Source organism: Oncorhynchus masou, chromosome 22 (genome assembly GCF_036934945.1).
Source record: "Oncorhynchus masou masou isolate Uvic2021 chromosome 22, UVic_Omas_1.1, whole genome shotgun sequence".
In the NCBI taxonomy this organism is placed as follows: Eukaryota; Metazoa; Chordata; class Actinopteri; order Salmoniformes; family Salmonidae; genus Oncorhynchus; species Oncorhynchus masou.
The window spans coordinates 58850712-58875971 of NC_088233.1; the positions used below are offsets into that span (position 1 = coordinate 58850712).

At 43.0% G+C, this 25260-nt stretch overlaps 2 protein-coding genes across 2 annotated transcripts in view; one reads left to right on the plus strand and one right to left on the minus strand.

Moving 5' to 3' along the window:
- The window catches only part of abtb2b (ankyrin repeat and BTB (POZ) domain containing 2b), a 140030-nt gene extending 135244 nt beyond the window's left edge, over positions 1-4786 (plus strand). Inside the window, exons 16-17 of the mRNA XM_064930638.1 lie at positions 308-421; positions 1377-4786. Of these exons, the coding sequence (XP_064786710.1) occupies positions 308-421; positions 1377-1616 (354 nt within the window). The 3' untranslated portion in view covers positions 1617-4786. The remainder of the gene's footprint in view (positions 1-307; positions 422-1376) is intronic.
- A 5231-nt stretch (positions 4787-10017) lies between these two features.
- The window catches only part of brsk2a (BR serine/threonine kinase 2a), a 557365-nt gene continuing 542122 nt past the window's right edge, over positions 10018-25260 (minus strand). Inside the window, exons 18-19 of the mRNA XM_064930639.1 lie at positions 25005-25094; positions 10018-11500 (exon numbers count right to left, since the gene is read on the minus strand). Of these exons, the coding sequence (XP_064786711.1) occupies positions 11298-11500; positions 25005-25094 (293 nt within the window). The 3' untranslated portion in view covers positions 10018-11297. The remainder of the gene's footprint in view (positions 11501-25004; positions 25095-25260) is intronic.

The following is a 25260-nucleotide window of genomic DNA, read 5'->3' on the forward strand; positions in this document are numbered from 1 at the left end:
AATCCTGTCAAGCCTTTTCCAATCAGTGCAGATGAAGGCGAGTAGGTGAGGACAGGACAGATTTAGAAGACATTGAAGTCGAGCCAAACTGTATGTCACTTGTACTAAATCTACAACCAAATTCACCATAGGAGTAAATCACTCACTCATTGTAATGATGTTTTTTTTTCTTCACATATTCATACTGAGATCACATAATTTGCTTGATTTGTTGGGCAAAAAAAAAAGCTTTGAATGGATCACAGGCCTGAGAACTTGTAGCATTATCTAATCTGCTGTATTTTGTTATGTGGTTGGTGTCCCCCAGCTGCTTTCAGCAGCCAGCGTCTTTCAGCTGGGGGCCCTACAGAGACACTGTGAGATCATCTGCTCCCAGAGCATTGATCTTGAAAATGCTGTCAGCATCTACAGGACGGCCAAGGTAAGGCCCTAGATATAGACTCTCACTGTGTATTCTGGATCTCAGTTGTTTGTTGGATACCGTCATGTATTAAGAGTCTCAGTTTACAAATTTCACCCAAATGTCACACTACACTCTTTCTTACATGCTGACCAGACCGGACACGTCACGTGTGCGAGCGTTGCAAAATAAATGTAGAAATCCATGTTATTCAATTATTGCACCCACACTGCTCACACGCGCCAATGAGCGTCTGTTTTGCCAAGGGCTAAAATAGAAGTCATTCCGATTTCTGACTCGGATCGCGCTGCAAGTCCTGCCTCTCCCATCTTCTCATTGGTTTATAGAAGCAGGTACCCACCTGCCATCTCCTCATTGGTTATACCCACGTGGGTGATTGAAAGACGAACTGTTTTGCCGGTTGTCGTGGTAATACCATGAAAGTGTAGATGCCAATCACCATATAAGTTCAAAGATGAAAAAGCCTGGAAGGAGGACAGATGACTAGAAATGATTCGGTTGACCGTTTTATGTATGGATTACTTGTCGGAGTAGAGGACCTTGTGCATTTCAGGTAAAATAACAACTCAATGTTTATATCCCAGGACAAATTAGCTAGCAACAGCAAGCTAGCTAAATAGGACAAATTAGCTAGCAAGACCTAGCTAAATTGCCATACATGTTTAATGCTTTTCGACCTGTCCCCAAACGAATGTCATTGGTTCAGAGTTTGTTTTGATAATTTAACCTGCATGTCGTGATCGCGTTTGGAGTAGGGAGACAAAATAAATTTATGCACGATAGCGCACAATGGCGCAGGCGGTTTGGGTTCCGCGTTATTCTTAAAAGGTAAAGAATAGCTGTGACTAGGGCTTATCTGGTAGTAGTTTGTTAAACAGTACCATGGGAAACTGCAGTCTGGTTTTGTAGCGAATTGAGACATAATTGTGTGTGTCTCTCTCTCTGTCCACCCCAGGCCCACGCTGCTTCAGTGCTGAGTTCGTTCTGCGAGGGCTTCTTCCTGCAGCACATGGCAGGGCTCCTGGAGAGAGAGGCCTTCCGGTCCCTGCTCCTGGGGCCTCTGGGGGCCCGCTGGGTGACGGAGATGGGCTCTGGGCCTAAAATGGTGCCTCCTAGGGGAGACTCGCCACTGGAGGAACTCGAGACAACCCTGGCTCGCCGGCTACGCTCTCTCTACATCACCTCCCGTGTCTGACGGGGAAGGGAGAAGGATGGAATGCAGAGAGGAGAGGAGAAGGAGGAAGAGAGTGTGCGATCGGTGCACACTCTCTTCCTCCTGGGAGGAGGACGTCTCAAGTGTCCGAGGACATCACGAGTGCCCTTAGATACAGATTTAGGATCAGATTGCCGTCCCGCGATCCCAACCTGAACCATTAGTGGAAAACCACAGAAACTGACCTTAGCTCAGCATCTAAGGGCATCGTCATCCATAATCATTATTTCTCGATGGAGGGTAAGACGAGGATGAAAGAGATAAGGCTGGATAGAGAGTGGGTGTGATGGGTACAGGATGGGTACCGTGATGGCCTGTTCCCAAATTGGACTCCTGGACAATTTATTTTGCTACACGGACAATTTGGTGTTTGACCTGAAGTACTCACCTCTAGCTGTCTATTACAGTAGCTATATATACGCAGTGGAAGAGTGGACAGAATGGTCTATCCATCTGTCTTTCTGTTTGTCACAAAGGCTCTGGAAGCTTGTGTACAGAGACTGACAAGACAGCGGAATGAGGCAGTGAGAACTTTAACATTTAGGATTTCTAGAACACTGCTGCCGCCCAGTGGACAAAGCCCGTAAAGGCTTCAGATTATAAAAATAGAGTGACTCGATGATGTTTCTATGCCTCAAATAAAGGTATAAAAGGTTCTGATGGAATATAGAAAGTCTGGAACGTTATTTAACGGACCACTGATATGAAGGGGCTGGACTTTTCTCTTTTCCTGCAGCCCCCTTCAGAGTGGTAAAGACTGTGAGAGAAGAGGTGGATTTGAAAGCCCCCACAGTGGATTCAGTGGATTCAAAGAAGTTGGTTTTACTAAGTGTATTTTCTTTATACATAGTAGTTCTATTTTTTAATTTCTTTTTTTTTGCCAGAGTGAAGAGGAAAGAAAAACACTAAATGGAATGGACATTTTCTATTTAAAGAAAAAAAGATGTGAGAGTATTTAACAGGGAGTTCCCTTTTTATTGTGTTTTTATAATTTTAGGCAAATTATTATTATTATTATTATTATTAATGTAAGATAAAGCTTTGTGTAGCTGGACAATTCCAGGCCTTTTACACACTAACCATTACTGTTGAAGACGGAAGTTTACATACACTTAGGTTGGAGTCATTCAAACTCATTTTTCAACCACTCCACAAATTTCTTGTTAACAAGCTATAGTTTTAGCAAGTTGGTTAGGACATCTACTTTGTGCATGACACAAGTAATTTTTCCAACAATTGTTTGCAGACAGATTATTTCACTTATAATTCACTGTATCACAATTCCAATGGGTCAGAGGTTTACATACACTAAGTAGACTGGGCCTTTAAACAGCTTGGAAAATTGCAGAAAGGATGTCATGGCTTTATAAGCTTTAGATAGTCTAATTGACATCATTTGAGTCATTTAGAAGGTTCTAATTGACATAATTTTAGTCAGTTGAAGGTGTACCTGTGGATGTACAAACTCATGATTTCAAGCCTCTTTGCTTGACATCATGGGAAAATCAAAATAAATCAGCCAAAACCTCAGAAAAATAATTGTACACCTCCACAAGCCTGGTTCATCCTTGGGAGCAATTTCCAAGTGCCTGAAGGTACCACGTTCATCTGTACAAACAATAGTTTGCAAGTATAAACACCATGGTACCACGTAGCTGTCATAACGCTCAGGGAAGGAGACGCGTTCTGTCTCCGAGAGATGAACATACTTTGGTGCGAAAAATGCAAATCAATCCCAGAACAACAGCAAAGGACCTTGTGAAGATGCTGGGGGAAACAGGTACAAAAGTGTCTATATCCACTGTAAAGTGAGTCCTATTTCGACATAACCTGAAAGGCCGCTCAACAAGGAAGAAGCCACTGCTCCAAAACCGCCATAAAAAAGACAGGCTACGGTTTGCAACAGCACATGGAGACAAAGATGGTACATTTTGGAGAAATGTCCTCTGGTCTGATGAAACAAAAATAGAACTGTTTTGCCATAATAACCATTGTTATTTTTGGAGGAAAAGGGGTTCAACCTGCAAGCCGAAGAACATCATCCCAACCGTGAAGCACGGGGGTGGCGGCATCATGTTGTGGGGGTGCTTTGCTGCAGGAGGGACTGGTGCACTTCATAAAATGGATGGCATCACTAGGAAGGAAAAGTATGTCGATATATTGAAGCAACAACTCAAGACATCTGTCAGGAAGTTAAAGCTTAGTCGCAAATGGGTCTTCCAAATGGACAATGACCCCAAGAATACTTCCAAAGTTGTGGCAAAATGGCTTAAGGACAACAAAGTCAAGGTATTGGAGTGGCCATCACAAGGCCCTGACCTCATTCCCATGGAAAATTTGTGGGCAGAACTGAAAAAGCGTGTGCGAGCAAGGAGGCCTACAAACCTGACTCAGTCACACCAGCTCTGTCAGGAGGGATGGGCTAAAATTCACCCAACTTATTGTGGGAAGCTTGTGGAAGGCTACCCAAAACGTTTGACCCAAGTTAAACAATATAAAGCCAATGCTACCAAATACTAATTAAGTGTATGGAACTTCTGACTCACTGGGAATGTGATGAAAGAAATAAAAGCTGAAATAAATCATTCTCGATACTATTATTCTGCCTTTTCACATTCTTAAAATAAAGTGGTGATCCTAACTGGCCTAAAACAGGGAATGTTTACTCGGATTGAATGGCAGGAATTGTGAAAAACTAAGTTTAAATGTATTTGGCTGAGGTGTATGAAAACTTCCGACTTCAACTGTAAGTAAACTGGGTCATGTTCAAATGGAAGAAACCAGACTGAAACAGGTAGGGAGTACCTGAGAACTCAAATGTTTTGTTTTACATTGCTAAATGTTTTCCGTCACGTGCCCTAATGAACAAAACCCTGGCAAGGTACAATAATATCATTTCACACTATTGTGCTGACCTGAACCACACTGTGCTGGCCCAGGCTATTTTATTTTTCTCATTTTCAGCACAGTTCCAGAAACTATGGTGGATGAGGAACCAGGCCAGTGCAGCTTGGTTGGTTAGGCACAATAGTATGAATAGGATATAACAGTAGCCAACATGGGATTTGGAACTGCAACCTCCTACGTAAACTCTGCTTTACTGCTCAATACTGTAATAAATACTGTAATAAAGCATCAAGCCTGGCAAGCAATTGGTTTTAATAGGTCTTTATGTTTTTTACCTTTTATTTCAATGCAGGTAAGTATTTGTTAGCCTGGGTGCCTGTCTGTTTCTTCTCTGTTGCCAACTCCTTATGGAATTGCCATGCCGTTGACAGCAATGGAATTAGCAAGAGCACAAACCGATCTGGGACCAGGGTTTGAGTAGGTTCTTTTGCCACTGGATAGATCTCGGGCTCGATTCATTCCTTATCGCCGAAGTTCGGCGCTATAGAGCGCTTGAAATATAAAGCCAATTTCCGATTGCACTGACATATACAGTGTTTATGGGGAACGCAGTCCCCGCAAACTTGGGAGCATTGCCTTTAAATTTCAATTGCCCTATAGCGCTGAACTTCAGCATTATGGATTCAATTGAGCCCCTATTTTAGATGACTATTTAAATATAATACTTATATGATGCTCAACTAAAAAGTACTACATTTGACCCAGTGTCACTTGTGCCCCTTTTGATTCTTAAAATGGGAAGATCTCAATTGCATACTCCTTGTGTCCTCCGCTCTCCTCGCCTCCTTCTCAAAACCCATTGGAGGAGAAGTTGAGGTTGGCGGGACCTCTGGCTTTCTCATCAAATGGTTTTGAGAAGCAGACGAGAGAAGAGAGAGGACGCAAGGGGTATGCAATTGGGATTATCCCAGAGTGTCCCCTGTTATGTAGCTTGGAATTCCAACAGGATATAAGCAATGCAGAAAACTATATGGAGATGGTGAGAATAAGAGTTTTAGTAGATTGGTGTGTGTTTTTAATGTATGTAAGCCTTAGGACGACATGTTCGACACCCAACAAACACCATAGGAGATAGCTTACCTGAGAAAAGTCCAGTATATGTTATTGAAGCGATCTGGTTCTCTCTGCTGGTGTGGAAAGGTACTGCATTAAGAGAGAGACTAAACTAGCTGCACTTCATTTTGTTTGACCTCTTTTCTATTGATAATTCTTATGGATATATACAAACAACTATGCAGGTTATTTGATTTCTGCATTAACTGCATTAAGAGAGAGAGAGAGAGAGAGAGAGAGAGACACACACACACACACACACACACACACACACACGGCAACACAAAACCCTTAACTGAGTTTATTGGAGTTTTCCATACTGAAGTTGCTCACAGTTATGTTACAAGAAGGATGACATTGTTTATTTGCTTGTATCCCGCTCTGGTAATAAAAGGAGTGCTTGCGGCCCCGGTGTAGCATGAGAACTACAATACCCAAAATGCTCTGTAACCATAACTGGTATCATCGGATGACCTTAATGTCGCTAGTTTTTCCACTGTAGAAAATAGGGAGGGTGAAGAGGTAACTAACAGTAGGGTATTGCTTTAGCATAGAGGTTGTTTTGGCGGTGTCACAGGTGGAACTGCATTAGAGCTGTCAAATCCACAAGTGGCTTTTGGCATTATACCTAAAGTGGACATTGCCATTGGCTGCACAGAGTCACATAAACAAGTCAGATGAACTCGTAGATACTATCTTTTTGTCTCTGCGTGCAGAAATCCCATGCAGCCTTGCAAACCTGGGATAACTAGTTTCTTTGTAGGTGATTAAAACAATTTGAATACAGACCCCCCCCCCCCCCCCCCCAAAAAAAAAAAAGTATACTTTTTACAAATATTTGAATACACATCTCCGAAAATAACTACTGTTTTACACTATTTGATTACAAATCTGAGAAAGCATCAACTTTAAGCAAATATTTGGATACAGATCTCAGGAACTATTGGATTGGCTACCTTCAACTATGGTCAGGGATGAATTTGTAGCTGCATGTTGAAGATGGAAATAAAATGAATAAAGCACACACAATCTCCTATACTATTCCAATCTATCTAACAGTCCTATTTGATCTACACAATACATTTCTATCTGACCATTCTGTAAATGTCCATTCTCCTAAATGTCCATTGCCCCAGGTGTCAAGTCAAACCAATTAACCAGCTAATTAATTGTACAGGTAAGTGTAAATAAGTTGACTTTCAACTCAAGTATGACTCGTTCAACATGCCACTGAAAAGCTTGAAAACTGCAATAAATTTTAGCATACCTGAAAATACTGCAGAGAATTCAAAACCATTTGCAAACATTGCAAACAGCAAGTTGGATGCTTAGCAAAAACAACTTTGAACCTCTTTGTCCATCTGAGGGTAAGTGTTCTTGTTTCAAACACACAATGCACCATCTTTAAAGGGGTAGTTTAGAATACAAACTAACAGAATACAAACTAACATAATTTTCAACCTACCTTGGCTGTAGTTGATTTACGAAGGCAGTTTTGTACTATTTAGTTTCCTTTCGACACTTAATAGAAATGTTAGTGTTAGCGTTCTCAGTAACACTTAACATGAAACTGTCCTTGTGCCTGGGTAAAACATTTCAGTTACATTTGGAGCAACATTTTATTAGCGTTGTGTTACATAATACTTCGGTAATTGCATAGCAATGAGTTCAGAGATTTGTAACTACTGTACACAAGATGAATAGAGGCTGTTCCTTATTACCAACATATTCAAATAATGATTGACATTTCATTAACTTTGTTTTGATGATTTTTTTCATACTACTTTATCCTTCCACAAGATATAGTTCTTGGGTAGCAACTATACTTGCTACACAAGTCGGCTGGTCAATCGTTCTATCGGTTCAGTTGCCAGAGAAGAGACCCAGTCGTTCTGTATCTATGGATGCGACTCAGTCGTTCGATCTAAACGCTCCATTGCCAACATGCCTGGCAACGTTCTTATCCCTTGCTTGCTAACGAGGAAACTATGACTAATTTACAGTCACGTCAAACAGTGCAGCCAGAATAACAACAAAATAGCTGCAATTGCATTTGTTTAAGCTGTTTTGTAGTGACATTTACTTGGCTACATCCATAATAATAAGCTAATGATACGCGATTTCACCTCGTCAGGACATTGTTGTTCGAGAGCGAGCCGAGAACACACCTAACACAATCACTTCAAACTGAAGCTGGAAAAACTCTAAACTAGCTGCACTTCATTTTGTTTGACCTGTTTTCTATTGATCATTTTTATGGATATATACAAAGAACTATGCTGGCTCATGATTTCGACTGGCTGAGAAAAGCTGCCTGCCTGTCGTCCCGACTCCTGACACGTTCAATACTATGGGACAGCTGGAGATTGTTTCAATATTCTAATTCAATGTTGCAAAAGTCGTAGAGACAGACAGCGAGGTTTACACAAATATTCGCTGTCGTTCTGAACTTCTAAGGCGAGTTGGATGGGTGTGGCTTCGTGACAACGATCAAGAGTTACTGCTCATCGATTTGACAGCTCCAACACAGTTACACCTCCGACACCGCCAAAACATCAGCAATGCGGGTGCCCCTTTTCACCGGTGAACGCTTTAAGGGTGTTTACCAGATGGCACTCTATTCCCTATATAGGGCACTACTTTTGACCAAGTACCCATAGGTCTCTGGTCAAAAGTAATGCATTACGTAGCGAATAGGGTGCTATTTGGGACACCACCCAGGACTGTGTGATTCCCCTAGCACCCGGTGCCCTCAGCGCTTCCTCCCTTACAGCCGTACAGAGTGACGGACAGAGCAAGAGGAAGCATCACTCAATGCTGTGCACAAGATAGATGATAAGGGGGGGAAAGAAGAGAGAGAGGAGGGGGCAAGGAAAGATAGAGGAAAATAAATGAGTGGAGAAGAAGTGGCTGAGGCTAAACATAAGAGAAAGAGAGAGAATTGTTAGGCTAAGGGCAGAGGGAAATAAAGTGAGAGTTCTATGGAGCATTAACACTAAAGCCATGCAAAGAAAAGCTCATGTTTACATGCACACAGCAATACAAGATAAAAGCATAAGAGCAGGAATATCTCCAGTGTAGAAGAAGAAGAAGCATTTCAACCCCCATGTTTGTACTGTACAAGAGAAGAAGAGTGGATGAGGAAGTTGTTTGACACCTCTAACTGGTCTACACACATGATGATTAGATGAAACTGACAAATATCAATAGGCTAAATTTTACATTCTTAAATGACTGGTAAAATCATTTTTCTTAAAGGCCCAGTGCAGTCAAAATCTAGATTTATTGTATGTTATATTTCCACACTGAGGTTAGAATAATACTGTGACATTGTGAAAATGATGATAATGCCCTTTTAATGTAAGAGCTGTTTGAAAAGACTGCCTGAAATTTCAGCCTGTTTGAGTGGGATGGAGTATTGGCCTGCCTGGTGACATCACCAGGCGGTAAATGAGTTAATAGACCCATAAGAAAGTGTCCCAAACTTCTCTGCCAATAACAGCTAGTTTTCAGTTTCCCCTCCCCACTCAGACCACTCCCAGACAGTCCTAGTAAAATTGTTGCTTGAGAAATGTATCTCTGCTAAGAAGCTATTTTTATTTTGTTTTTGATCATTTTAATTGAAAACAATCACATTAAAGTTGTTACCCAGAAATGTTTTGATGTTGAGAAAAAAAATACAGCTGCAGTGGACCTTTAAACATATACAACACAAGTATTTCCCCCTCCCTCTTGAACACTAGGAAAGAAATACAGTCAGACAAAGGAATGAAAAAAATTAAATATTTGACTGAACAAAAGCTTGTTGCCTCATTTACAAACATACAAGCAGGTAAATAAATAAATAACATTCAACTGATCTAACAGCTTTTCTTTCATATAAAGAGTGAGGTTACAATGACAAATTAGGAAACGGAACAGAGAAAATGAACAAATATGAATAAATAAGGAAAAAATACAAAAATATCCACAATTGCATTTCACTTTTTTTTTCTCCTCAAACTCCTACTGCTGGTAGTTAAGACTAAAATAGGTATACTGTACATGACAAATGACAACGTGCTCTGGGGAAAAGGGGTAGAAACCTGGTGAATACAGTAATGTTTGTACCATGACACCTTACTCAGATCAAATCAAACAAATTCATAATCCTAAATGACCATATAAACAAAAATACAGGGCAAAATAAAGGGGGGAAAAAGGGAAGTGTGGCAACGCAAGTTTGTAAAACCTGGTCCTACTGGTATATCTAAACACTGTCACAACTAGACATTTCCTTTTTACATAAGAAATGAATTCAGTCTGTACAACAGAGTAGATCATTCATTTAGATAACCCCCAATACCCACCTCCACCCTGAATCCCTCCACCCCTCCCCACAACCCCAGATCAGGTCGTACCCCCCCCCCAACCCATGCTGCATACACCCCTTGCTTTCTGAAATAGCAATTCCAGTCAATTTGCAGCAATGGTATTGAGTCTAATAAATGTCCATTTAGTATTTTTAAATCCAGTTTCTTCACGAAGAAAGAGGAAGTACATTAAAAAGAGAAACGATACAATCTAGGAAGTGTCCGCGTCGGATGTTGATACTATAGTAGATCAACAAACTCATCCTCCTTCGCTTCTCCTTTTGGTCACTTCATTGTTCTGTAAATTTTTTGTTCTTTGTTCTTGTTATTACATCCCAGAGTTTGTCTATAAATACTGTGCAATAGTGTGTGAGAAGGGGAGCGTGTATTTATTTGTGTAATGAGATTGTGTGTTTGGGTGTTAAATGCTTAATAATCTCAAGGTGAAGTGTGTGTGTGTGTGTGTGTGTGTATGTATATATACACATGTGAAGGGATAAAAGTGTGTGTGTGTGTGTGTGTGCATTTGTATGTGTATAACATGCTTGTGTATCAGAGGGATATGGATTGCTGTTTTCTCCCTCGGGGACTGCTGCTCGGGGTAGCGAAGGAGGCCCCTTGAAAAGCGGTCCCCAACTCAGTCAACAAATGTCCATCTCTTGGTGTGCAGACTGTGGGGTTGAAGTGATGGCCAAGGAGGAAGAGGATAGGCGGAGTGGAGCAGGGAGGCAGGAGGAGGATCTAATAGGTTTTCTGGATAATTCCTGGTAGTAGAAACAAGTCAAGTCATCACACAGGTGAGCAGAGGAGAGAACACAATGGCCCTGTACTAATACAGAAATGGATCCTTCCTTCCTCGTTTCCTTGAGGTAAGCACAGTGATTGGATAGATGTAAGCAAGGTTACCACCCTACTACTTTCACCAATCTAACCTATTCAGATCTGTGATTACTTCAAGGATGTATTTATATTTGGAACAGTGCCAATATGTGATCAAAAGAGTGGGGGAGGGAGAGCACACAAAATGGCACGGACGCTTAGATGGGGTGATGTGAGTGTGTGTGTGTGTGTGTGTGTGTGTGTTGTTAAGATGAGGGGAGATTGTGGGTTTGGTAAAATATCTGTTTGATTCAAATTCTCTATACAGTCATTCTTTCATACAAAAAGTATATTGAGTCCAAAGAGGGTATGTTCAGTTACAGTACTGCTAGCTTTTTCATTGTCAAGTTTCTGACCACTTTTCCAAAACCCCTGATAAGAATGGGTAAAGTGATACTCGGGTTTGGATCTTTAATGCTTCATCTTAGCTCTAACTAACATTTTGGCTCTACTGCTACGACAGTTTCCTGGTCTAGGATTCCTCCAGTGTCCCAATGGACGCCATCCTGACTCTGTCTCGGCCCGTGGCGGGCTGACATTTTGTATCTTCTCGCATGGAAGAGGAGCAATGTCGGGTGGTTGGGGTAGCGGGGGGTTGGTGGTGAGGCACCTGGCCGTTCTTCTCCTCTGAAAAAAGTTTTTCAATTACGTCAAAGAAGTTATTCAAGGGGCTACCTAGGTACACAAATGGGAAGCAAAGAAAACGGGGAGAGAGGGAGAGGAAGAGAGAGAGAACAAACAATGAACATTAGGGTTTATGTGAGAAGGAGGCTAGAGAGACTGACAGAAGGTGGGGAAGAGAAAGAGGGAGAGAGATGGAGGGAGGGTGAGGGCCACTGTGACAGCCACGTCGGGTGAATGTGTGTGTGTGTTCAACATATAAAAGACACCACAATATGATATCACTGTCAGGTCTAGCCAATGAGAAGCGGGATGTAGGTCAATTTAAGTCAGTGGTAAAGATTGGAGCATTATAGAGAAAGCTATTTACAATCCAATGGTAATTATAAATACAATATTTAATATTTTAGCAGTTGTTTAACAAAATAGGTGATCACATGATCAACATTCCGAAGCATGCCAGCGAATGACAGCCTGAATCAATCATTTATTTGAAAAATATAATTTAAAATAAAACACAAATGCTGTCTGAACAACTTCAGTGTATTGTTTTGTAACGTATTAGCAAATCCAGCTCTTTAGGCTATACTGAGTGCTATCCTTAGCCAGATCGCTCAAGAGTGATTTGAAATTGGACGTGGGTATTATCATCAGTAAAAATTCAACCCGAAACCTCCCGAGTGGCGCAGCGGTCTAAGGCACTGCATCGCAGTGCTAGAGGCGTCACTACAGACCCGGGATTGATCCTGGGCTGTGATGCAGCCAGCTGCAACCGGGAGACCCATAAGGCGCCGCACAATTGGTTAGGGTCGGGATGTCCTTATCCCATTGCACTCTAGCGACTCCTTGTGGCGGGCCAGGCAGATGCATGTCGCCAGTTGTGCAGTGTTTCCTCCGACACATTGGTGCGGCTGACTTCCGGGTATAGCGAGTAGTGAGTCAAGAAGCAGTGCGACTTGGCAGGGCCGTATTTCAGAGGACCCATGACTCTCGACCTTTGCCTCTCCAGAGTCCATGCAGGAGTTTAAGTAATGGGATAAGACTGTAACCTCCAATTAGGGTTAAAAAGTCATTTTAAAAAATCAGACCAATGATACATTTAACTATTATAACCTAAATATGATCAGCATATTCTCATGACTGACTTCATCCAGAGTAGCGAGCTTACTCCCCCCACCCCCCCCATTTCTGTCATCTGAATTAGTCGACTCTATGGATTTTAACTTAGATTAGCTTACCCCGGGCTCAGACCATTTTAACAATATTTGTCATGACATTAACCTAACTCAAGTGATTTCAAAACCCACACAGATTAATGTAAAAAATCCAGCAAACGTATTGCTGATTGACCTGATTCTGACAAATATCGCCCACAAGTACAGTCTAGTATTTGCTAATTATCTCAGTGATCACTGTTCTATTGCATGTATTAGAAATACCAAACACATGAACACTCATTTTAAACATTTTCCCCACACATTTTTCTTCATGATATGTTTTACTCTGACAGCTGAATGCTTGACCCTAAATTAGCTCTAGAATTGTTCTCATCTATTTTTATCCCTCTGGCAAACAAACACTGCCAACGCCTTAGAGTAAAAAAATAAAACAAATCCTTGGTTCTCTATAGAACTTTCAGATCTTCTGATGAGTAATCATGTCTGGTCCAAGGCTAGAAAAACTGACTCTGTAGCTGCACTACCTCAAAGTTACATCTAGATACTTTTTTCTATCTATGACTGCTGGTGATCCATCTAAATTTTGGTAAACAGTTAATGCACTGAAGCGTGGAAATTCCTCTCTTTCCCTGCCTAAGAAAGCTGTTTAAGACTCTGGCACCATTACTGAGAAAAATTAGATAAGTGATGCTTTTAATCAGCATTTTATGTCGGTGGGCTTTTTATTTGAAATAAATTGTGGTTTAATTGACCCTGGTTAGCCAGTTGACTGCATGCCCCTCTCCCAGACTTTAGTTGCCTCGATGGAAGTTGTCAACTTCTACTTTTTAAGTTCTATCTCCGACTGCCAGTGATCCATCTAAATTTTGGAAAACAGTTAACGCACCAAAATATGGAAATTCCTCTTTCCCTACCTAAACAAGTTGTATCAGCCTCTAGTTGTCTTGATGAAAGTTCCGTCAACTTCTAGTTAATCTGTGTTTTCATTTCAACAAATTTCTTCTTCTGATGTGCTAGACACCTTTCTAGACACCTTTGCTTGATCCTTTCTTGCTGCAGATTTCTGCTCCTCTCTGCATTAATATGGAGTTGGTTCTGACTTTTCTGCTTACAACCAGCTTTCACTCTTCTGGGAAGGCTTTCCACCAGATGTTGGGACTTGCTTCCATTCAGCCACGAACATTAGTGTGGTTGGGCACTGATGTTGGGCGATTAGGTCTGGCTGGCAATCGGCATTCCAATTCATCCCAAAGGATGGGGTTGAGGTCAGGGCTCTGTGCAGGCCAGTCAAGTTCTTACACACAGATCTCAATAAACCATTTCTGTATGGATCTCGCTTTGTACACAGGGGCATTGTCATGCTGAAACAGAAAAGGGCCTTCCCCAAACTGCCCAAGACCATTATTCCCTTACCTAACTTTACAGTTGGAACTATGCATTCAAGCAGGTAGCATTCTCCTGACATCTGCCAAACCCAGATTTGTCTGTCAGACTGCCATCACTTCATTCACACTGCTCCAGAGTCCAATGGCGGCGAGCTTTACACCACTCCAGCCAACGCTTGGCATTGCACATGGTGATCTTAGACTTGTGTGTGGCTGATTGGCCATGGACACCATTTCATGAAGCTCCTGACAAACAGTTATTGTGCTGACGTTGCTTCCAGAGACAGTTTGGAACTCGGTAGTGTGTGTTGCAACCGAGGACAGATTTCTTTTAAGCGCTATGTGCTTCAGCACTCCGCGGTTCCTTTCTGTGAGCTTGTGTGGCTTCGTGGCTGAGCTGTTGTGGCTCCTAGACATTTCCCTGTCAAAATAACAGCACTTACAGTTGACCGGGGGGAAGCTCTAGCAGGGTAGAAATTTTACGAACTAACTTGTTGGAAAGGTGACGTCCTATGACGGTTCCACGTTGAAAGTCACTGAAAAGTCACTCTTCAGTAAGGCCATTCTACTGCCAATGTTTGTCTATGGTTGTGTGCTCAATTTTATACGCCTGTCAGCAACGGGTGTGGCTATATACTTTGTATATGTTTTTTTTTTTACAATTATTTCTGGTACCATCCCCAGGGTCTGGAAGATGGCCCATATACTTTCCCTTCACAAAGGTGGTGGCCCATGTGACCTAAATAATTATCGCCCCATTTCCAAACTCTCTTGCCCAGCAAAAATAGCAGAATCCTTGGTAAATACTTAATTTAGATCCTATTTAACTAAGAAATGTGTTCTAATTGTACACCAGTAAGGTTTCAGAGAAGGTCATAGCACCATCTCTGCTGCTCCTCTGGTTTTAAATCATGTTCTTAATTGTTTGGATAAGAATAAACACTATGTGGCCCTTTTTATTGACCTCTAAAGCCTTCAACACTGTGGATCACTCTTTGCTTATTCAGAGGCTTTAATCCAGGGCTCTCCAACCCTGTTCTTGGAGAGATAACTTCCTTCAACTAACTAACCTGATTCAGCTTATTAACCAGCAAATGATTTGAATTAAGTGTGCTAGATTAGGATTAGGGAAAACCTACAAAACGTTAGCTCTCCAGTAGCAGGGTTGGAGCACCCTACTTTAATCAATTGGCCTGGACCAGGCTACGTGTAGCTGGTTTGAACATTCAGGGGTTTCCCACAGGGATCGAATCTTGGTCCAGTTCTTTCCACTATTTACATTAACAGTTCATATTTTATTACTTTCACGTGCATGAAGATGACACGGTGGTGTATTCTACTGCTCCCACAGCTGACCAAGCTCTGTCAGAGCTTCAATCTGCCTTTATTGCCCTGCAGAAAGCATCTATTGACTTGAAATTAGTACTTAATGAAGGTAAAACCAAGTATATGTTCTTTTCCAAATCACGTAAAAATGTATTCGTACTTTGGAAGGTGACCTCATTGATCGTGTCCCCGCTTATAAATATCTGGGAATCTGAGTTGACGGAAAATCTACCTTTCAAAAAGCATGTTGAAGAATTACATTAGGCTTATTCCATAGGAACAGGCCCTGTCTTCTGTTAAATAGCAGAAAACAAATAATTCAGTCAACATTCATTCCAGTAATTGACTATGGCGAAATCTGTATGAATGCAGCTGCCACTGTATTGAAGCCATTGGACACAGTTGGTCATAGCGCATTGTGCTTTATTACGAGTGATAGGTTCGGCACACATCATTGCAATTTGTATCAAAACGTAACCTTGCCCTCTAATGAAGTCTCGATGCATTGCTCTCTTTTTGCCTATAAAGTCCTCTTGCATAAAATTGTTAACCTTCAGACTTATAAGTTACCAGACCCGGACTCAGACACGGCTACCCCTGAAGCAGTGGAGGCTGGTGAGGGGAGGGCGGCTCATAATAATGGCTGGAACGGAGGAAATGGAATGGCATCAAACACATGGAAACCATGTATTTGATTCCATTCCACTAATTCCACTTCAGCCATTACCATGAGCTCGTCCTCCCCAATTAAGGTGCCACCAACCTCCTGTGCCCTGGAGATCTCTTCAATCTCCACCGAGTTAGGGAAATCTGCTTTTTTTTGCCTCATGTGGAATGATCTCCAAAACTACTTAAGTTGGCAATTCAGGCCGGTGTTAGTGGGCCTTTTTATGTAGTTTTCTAAAACCCTGCACCACTAACGTTTTAGAGCCAGACACAACTGTGACAGCCATATACTGTGAAGCAGGCTGAAGGACACATACACACACACACACACACACACACACACACACACACACACACACACACACACACACACACACACACACACACACACACACACACACACACACAGCTACTATACTAGGCTCTAAAACCTGGGAGGACACTAACTTTCACTAGTCTTTTATGACTTCAGTAACACAGTTTCAGACTGATGAAAAACATCTTCAAACGCCTATTACAGAAAGCCCGAGTCACTCCAAAATATTGAGGCAATAGTTTGAAACACTTAGGATCATAAAGTTATTCAGCAAAGTTGTGAAGAAAAATCTCTAGGTTGAACATTTTACAACTTGGAACAGTTAACTGAGATGTACACTAGAGCAGGGCTCTTCAACCCTGGTCCTAGAGAGACACCGTCCGGTAGGTTTTTGCTCCAACCTGAATATATGCACCTAATTCTAATAATTAGCTGGTTGATAAGCTAAGTCAGGTTTGTTACAAATGGGATTTGAGTGAAAACTGACAAGGTAACAGGGTTGGAGAGCCCTGCACCATTGTTTATGTTCCCAAGAAAGCAAAGGTAATTTAACTAAATGACTATCACCCCTTACCACTCACACCCTAGACCCACTTCAATTTGCATACCGCCCCAATATATCCACAGATGATGCAATCACCATCACACTACACACTGCCTTTTCCCATCTGGACAAGAGGAATACCTAGGTAAGAATGCTGTTCATTGACTACAGCTCAGCCTTCAACACCATGGTAACCGTCCAAGCTCATCAACCTTGGGGCCCTGGGTCTGAACCCCACCCTGTGCAACTGGGTTCTGGACTTCCTCACGGGCCTCACCCAGGTGGTGAAGGTAGGCAACAACACCTCCGCTAAGATGATCCTCAACACAGGGGCCCCACACGGGTGCATGCTCACCCCCATCCTCTAATCCATTTCTCCCTTGATTGCGTGGTCACGCACGCCTCCAACTTAATCATCAAGTTTGCAGATGACCCAACAGTAGTAGGCCTGATTACCAACAGTGACGAGACAACCTACAGGGAGGAGGTGAGGGCCCTGGTGGAGTGGTGCCAGGAAAATAACCTCTCCCTCAAAGTCACCAAAACGAAGGAGCTGATTGCGCACTTCAGGAGACAACAGAGCGAGCACTCCCCCATCCACATCGACGGGACAGCCTCCACCCAGAATCCTGCCCTGAACTTAGTCACTGTCACTAGTCGGCTAGCACCCGGTTACTCAACGCTGCACCTTAGAGGCTTCTGCCCTATGTACAGTACATAGACGTGGAATCACTGGTCACTTTAACAATGCTTACGTACTGTTTTACTCATTTCATATGTATATACTATATTCTACTGTATGCTAGTCAATGCCACTCTGACATTGCTCGTCCTAATATTTATATATTTCTTAATTCCATTCTTTTACTTTTAGATTTGTGTGTATATTGTTAGATTCTACTGCACTGTTTGGAGCTAGGAACACAAGCATTTCGCGACACCTGCAACAACATCTGCTAAATTTGTGTATGCAACAAATACAATACGATTTGATTTGAGCATAGAACATGTGCTGTGTTCTGTCTGCTCAACCTTCATCTCTCTCTTTCTCTTCCTCGCTCTCACTCACTCATGCCAATCTAAATGATGAAAGGAGAGAGGCTTGCATCAGACAGACAGAGGACAGTTAATTGTTTCAACACCATCCCTCATCCCCATCTTTTCCCCCTTTTATCACCCTCTGTTCTGAGAAACACATTAAATCCCTGCCAGGTATGAAACACACACAAGCATGCAAACACATGCATGCACGCAAACACACACTCCGAGACTGCTCTTATTGGTGATTAATAGACATAACGAGCTGCCTTGATTAAGTTTGTCTTGCACCTATTGTTATGCAAAGCCAAGTTCTCTGCTAATTACTGGCCCCTGCCACTTCAGATGGTGCCACTGACCCAGTGGCTTTACTACACCTTTCGTTGTGTCCCAAATGGCACCCTACTCCCCATATAGTGCACTCTATGAGCCCTGGTCAAAAGTAGTGCCAGAAATAGGAAATAGGGTGCCATTTGGTCCTAAGCCCAGTAAAACCCCTGCTATGGGATGCTGCTTTTAAAGTGCTGGCAAAAATCCATGACAATCGTCTTTATTCTAGATTAATTGTTTATTTTAATTGTACTATTTCTCTAAGAATACCAAGAAAAACTTAAAAAATGACTAATTTGAGGTAAAAAGGAGTTGGAGTACTCCACATTATTTTTGCTCACTTTAATCCATTGTACAGGATGTGGACAGATTACTGACGTGTTCCTGAGAGTCAAAATGTCAGTCATCTGTTCGCATCCTATACAATTTGAAGTATTTTACTATCTGTGCTTAATGTTAAATCAAATCAGTTCTTCCAAGAGTTTTATTAGTGTGTGTGATGACTAGAGAAGTGGGAGTGCATTTACTTGAGAGAGTTGGTAGCACCAGATGTGAAAGGTGTCAAAGTATAGTCTACTTTAAGTGGAAGTTGACAAGAGTGCTTGCCTTCGGGCATATCCGTGCACTGGGGGGGTCAACAGAAAGGAGAGTTGTTGAGTCACTCCAAAATACTTCCACACTCTCTCTGTTTGGGATGGTGAGGAGATATACACACACACACACACTGTCACGCCTTGGTCTTAGTATTTTGTGTTTTAGTTAATTAGTTGGTCAGGCCAGGGTGTGACATGGGTTTATGTTACTGTGTTGTCTTATTGGGGTTTTTGTAGGCATTGGGATTGTGGTTGATTAGGGGTGTGTTTAGTTTAGGTTTGGCTGCCTGAGGCGGTTCTCAATCAGAGTCAGGTGATTCTTGTTGTCTCTGATAGGGAACCGTATTTAGGTAGCCTGGGTTTCACTGTGTTTTCGTGGGTGATTGTTCCTGTCTCTGTGTAGTTTCACCAGATAGGCTGTACTTAGGTTTCACGTTCCGTTTTGTTGTTTTGTATTTGTCTCAGTATTTTCATGTAATCGTCATTTTGTTTCATTAAAAAACATGAGTAACCAACACGCTGCATTTCAGTCCGACTCTCTTGCGACAAACGAAGAACGCCGTTACAGAATCACCCACCACACACGGACCGAGCAGCGTGTTAACAGGCAGGAGCCACAGGAGAGGCAACAGAAGCAGCTTCAGTGGAGAGGCTGCACCACTTGGAGAATTGGACATGGGAGGAAGAACTGGACGGAAAAGGACCCTGGGCTCAGCCTGGTGAATATCGCCGCTCCAAGGAGGAACTAGAGGCGGCTAACGCGGAGAGGCGCTGGTATGAGGAGGCAGCACGGCGACGTGGATGGAAGCCTGGGAATCAGCCCCAAAAATTTCTTGGGGGGGGCTTACAGGGAGTATGGCTAAGCCAGGTAGGAGACCTGCGCAAACTCCCTGTGCTTACCGGGGCTAGAGAGACCGGGCAGGCACCGTGTTATGCAGTGGTGCGCACGGTGTCCCCAGTGCGGGTGCATAGCCCGGTGCGGTATATTTCAGCTCTGCGTATCGGCCGGGCTAGATTGAGCGTCGAGCCAAATGCCATGAAGCCGGCTCTACGCATCTGGTCCCCAGTGCGTCTCCTTGGGCCGGCTTACATGGCACCAGCCCTGCGCTCGGTGTCTCCGGTTCGCCTACATAGCCCAGTGTGGGCTATTCCACCTCGCCGCACTGGCAGGGCGACCGAGAGTATTCAACCGGGTAAGGTTGGGTAGGCTCGGTGCTCAAGAGCTCCAGTGCGCCTGCACGGTCTGGTCTATCCAGTACCACCTCCACACCCCAGCAATCCGGTAGCAGCTCCCCGCACCAGGCTTCCTGTGCGTGTCCTCGGCCCAATACCACCAGTGCCAGCACCACGCATCAGGTCTACAGTGCGCCTTGCCTCTCCTGCGCTGTCGGAGCCTTTCTCCTCTCCTGCGCTGCCGGAGCCTCCCGCCTGTTCAGCGCTTCTAGAGCCTTCCTCTAAAGTGCTGCCGGAGCCTCCTGCCTGTTCGGAGCAGCCTGAGCTGCCAGTCTGCATGGAGCAGCTAGAGCTGCCAGTCTGCATGGAGCAGCCAGAGCTGTCAGTCTGCAAGGAGCTGCCAGTCTGCAAGGAGCTGCCAATCTGCAAGAAGCCGCCAGAGCCGTCAGTCTGCCAGGATCCGCCAGTCAGCCAGACTCTTCCAGATCTGCCAGTCAGCCAGACTCTTCCAGATCTGCCAGTCAGCCAGACTCTTCCAGATCTGCCAGTCAGCCAGACTCTTCCAGATCTGCCAGTCAGCCAGACTCTTCCAGATCCACCAGGATCTGCCAGAACTGCCAGCCAGCCAGGATCTGCCGGATTCAACTGCCTGGCTGGGCTTCCTCTCAGTGCCGGGCTGCTCCTCAGTCCCAAGCTGCTCCTCAGTCCCAAGCTGCTCCTCAGTCCCGAGCTGCCCCTCAGTTCAGTGGGGTTCTGGGTGAGGACTATTAGGCCATGGTCGGCGGCGAGGGTGGATTATCCCAGGATGCGGAGGGGAGGAACTATGACATTTATGGAGTAGGGTCCACGTCCCGAGCCGGAACCGCCACCATGGACAGACGCCCACCCGGACCCTCCCTATGGGTTTGAGGTGCGTCCAGGAGTCCGCACCTTGGGGGTGTCACGCCTTTGTCTTAGTATTTTGTGTTTTAGTTAATTAGTTGGTCAGGCCAGGGTGTGACATGGGTTTATGTCATTCTGTTGTCGTATTGGGTTTTTTGTAGGCATTGGGATTGTGGTTGATTAGGGGTGTGTTTAGTTTAGGTTTGGCTGCCTGAGGCGGTTCTCAATCAGAGTCAGGTGATTCTTGTTGCCTCTGATAGGGAACCGTATTTAGGTAGCCTGGGTTTCACTGTGTTTTCGTGGGTGATTGTTCCTGTCTCTGTGTAGTTTCACCAGATAGGCTGTACTTAAGTTTCACGTTCCGTTTTGTTGTTTTGTATTTTTCTCAGTATTTTCATGTAATCGTCATTTTGTTTCATTAAAAAACATGAGTAACCAACACGCTGCATTTCGGTCCGACTCTCTTGCGACAAACGAAGAACGCCGTTACACACACACACACACACACACACACACACACACACACTTTTGGCCGATGACATCAAATCTACTCATGTTAACTTCAAGGTAAGTTTTCAGCTGGCATTCTAAACACTGAGATGTTTCAGGTGCGACAGGGATAAGAATTGAATTACTAATGACACAAAAAGTATACTAAATCAGAAAACACACCCTTAGCAAAGAAAGTTATATCTAGAACCTAAAAGGGTTATTCGGCTGTCCCCATTGGAGAGCCCTTTGAAGAACCCTTGTTGGTTCCAGGTAGAACCATTTGGGGTTCCATGTAAAACCCTTTCCAGAGGATTCTACATAGAACCCCAAATGGTTCTACCTGGAACCAAAGAGGGTTTATTCTATGGGACAGCCAAAGAACCATTTCGGAACCTTTTTTCTAAGAGTCCACTGATAACACCAACTCGCCTTAACGACATTCCACCTTACAATGAACAGGGGCTCGGTTCCAATACTGTTGAATGGCATGTCCTTGTGTTTGTGTTGCACGTGCATACTGTTTGTGAGTGAGAGCGAGGAATGAAAGAAAAAATATAAAGCTTAGTGAGTTGCAGTGGACATGATATATCTACATGGGGATGGGCTGAAGGGTGACCGCCTGGTCTCAAACTCCTAATATCAGCCAGATGTAGCAATATATCAATATGCAAATTAATTTATCAACACAATCATGGATGCCAAAGGATCTGACTTTGGATTTCAGACAAACTCGCACTGTTCAACATCTACCACTCCTCCTTTTAACGTATTGATTCAGTGATGGTTAAAATGTTAGTATAGGTGCAGAATTAGTTACTTAGAATACATTTAAAATAGTACACATGCAAAAAAAAATTAAGTGAACTGATAAGAGACATGTTAGTGGTATTTCTGTCTGGCCAGCAGATGGTAGTGGTATCAGGAGGATGGCGAACAAGGAATACACACCAGGGAGATTGCTCTAGTTTGAAGTCAAAGTTAGATGACCATCCAGGTCCCAAGAACATCTAGAATTGCCATCAAAACCGGCCACTATGGGCAAAGGTGAGCACTATTACCTTCAAGTAGGCTGGCAGCTTGCTGGTGGATGGGTGTAAAAAAGCTGCTCTCTGGCACCAAAGGTTGCGTGTTCAGTGCTAGGCAATAGTTATTTGTTTCAGTTTTAAAACTTTTCCAAACTTTAACCTTTATCTTAACCACTCTGAATAAATTCCTAAACGACCCCATTTTAACCAGATCCCAAACCTTTACTTGAACTTTTCTACATGTATTTTTAGGGGGTAGATCAGCTTAAATATTTGCCGATAGATTGTGGCTTCCATTAATGTAATTGTCTGCATCATTTCCAATCCCCCATATATCTTTTGGGAGAAATATATATAAATAAAATATATATCGTGCCTTCGGAAAGTATTTACTCCTTGAATTCTAAAATGGATTAAATTCATTTTTTTCCTCAATGTACACACAATACCCCATAATGACAAAACCAAAAAAGTTTAGAAATTTCTGTAAATGTATTTCCCCCACCCCTTGTAACGGCTTTCTTGTGGTGAAGGAGAGGCGGACCAAAACGCAGCGTGGTTATATTGATTCATGTTTAATAAAAAAAGATAAACACGAACACTACAAAACAATAAACGTGGAAAACCAAAAACAGCCCTATCTGGTGCAAACACAGAGACAGGAACAATCACCCACCAAAATCCAACACCAAACAGGCTACCTAAATATGGTTCCCAATCAGAGACAATGACTAACACCTGCCTCTGATTGAGAACCATATCAGGCCAGACATAGAAATAGAAATACAAGACATCCAACATAGAATGCCCACTCAGATCACACCCTGACCAAACAAAACATAGAAACATACAAAGCAAACTATGGTCAGGGTGTGACACCCCTACCCCTAATTGAAGTAAACTAATGCACCACAACACTTAGGGTTCACAGCTGTCAATTTTTTTGGTCCTTACATGAAATTGGAATAATTTTTTATTAATCACAATTTCCTTTAAGCAATTTTGGTCTTTAATGCATTTCTCCCCATTCCACTTGCCTCTTCTATTTTTCCTTAATTTAACCCTTAACTTAACGAGATGTGAAACTCCCAGCCCAACTGCAATGATTTTGGTTTCACTTTTGCTGAGTTTAATAACAGTGTATCAACCTAAACGTCAAAAACCAACATTTGCCTTGACCTCACCCATAGACGTTTGGAAAAACGTGGACAAAATATTCAATTTCTAATTCAAACTGTGATACTTTGTTTTACACACACACACACACACACGAGAGACGGCGATAGATGGATGGATTAGACATGAGGAAGGCCATGAGGAGGGTGAGTAGGAGGACAGAGGAGTGTCTTTTACTTTCTTCTTCTTTTGTTCTTTCAATCTTTATAGACATTTCTATTGTCTATAAGAGATCTATGTGGTAGGCACTTTGGGACAGGATGACTTATTATTGGCCAAATGGCTCATGGATAAAACAAGAGATGAGCGAAGATTGTCTATTATATATTGAGAAGATATTCAAGTGACCGCTATAACAATGGAAAAACAGGGGGAGGCGAGATCAGGTGGGGCCATTAAGAAGGCAGATATGCGTTAGAACAACAGGCCATAGAGATAGATAGAGTTCTCATCTGTGCCATTTTAGCATTTGTGACAGCATGGGCAGTGCCATCTCCATTTTTAATCAGGTGATTATTTTCTTCTTCTTTGGCTGATTGCTCCCAACTCATAGGAACTCCCACCCAGTTGACAGCTTTAAAATGGTGGAAGCCCTCCATGGCAATGTCCATGCTAAAATGGGTTATATCCATGATGAGTCCTCTATCTATTTCTATGACAACTATGTTGCCGAAATGTCACGTGTGTCCACTTACTATATCCGTGTATTCGTAACAACCTAACCATTACTAATCTTCTATTCAATTAAATAAGCCTCATGTAAGCAAATGAGCAATTACATTTGCTGTTGACCAAATTTGAAACTCTCATTGACCTCCATACAAATTCATCACTTCGTGGGCTTGTTTTCATTGACAGATTTTGGGCATAGTAAAACCTCTCTGGATGAGGGAGGAGGAGATCCTAGCACCAGGATTAAATTGACCTGTCCTCTAAGTTCACTGTCTAACCAGATAGCTGTGGTCTAGTCAATGGCAGGTATGGGCAGCAAAAATGGTTACAAGAGGTGGGGATTTTGAGTGACAAGGGTTTAAAAAAGATAGAGGTAGCTAGAGAGTGTGATCCCTCTACATCTCAATGTAGTGGCAGTGCAATTCATTGGGGTGCATTGTGGTTGCTTTGACATTACCATGGTGAGGAGCCGTGGAGCTGTGGCATTTAGGGCTCAAGATCAGATTACCCTACCCCTGATCCTTTATAACAATTAAGGGACCATAAAAAACATCTGACCTTAGATCAGTAGTTATGGAGCAAACTCTACCCATACTTGGTGGAGTGAGGGCCATGCAATATATGGAGGCTGTAGCAGAGAGGGGGTGAAAGGGAAGGAAAGGGCGTGAGAGTGGGGGAGGAGTGCTGGCTTAGCTTTAGCAGTGAGGGGGAGAGAGGGTGACGGGGGTATTGGTGGGGGGGAAGGGGGCGTGTTCAACTCACCAGAAAGCTGCTGAACTCCCGGCTGGTCATGTGTGCTTAGCAACTGGCCCTGAATTGTCTCTACCACCCGCTTGAAGCGCCGGCTGGGTCCTATACACACACACACACAAACAGGCAAACACACACATACGCACACGCAGGCACACACACACACACACATGATTGCAATAGACAAGGGGAGAACAAGGTTAGTCATTCTGTACTCACACATTCAAAGGTACTGTACACAGGAACATGAAAACGGCAGAACAGGGGA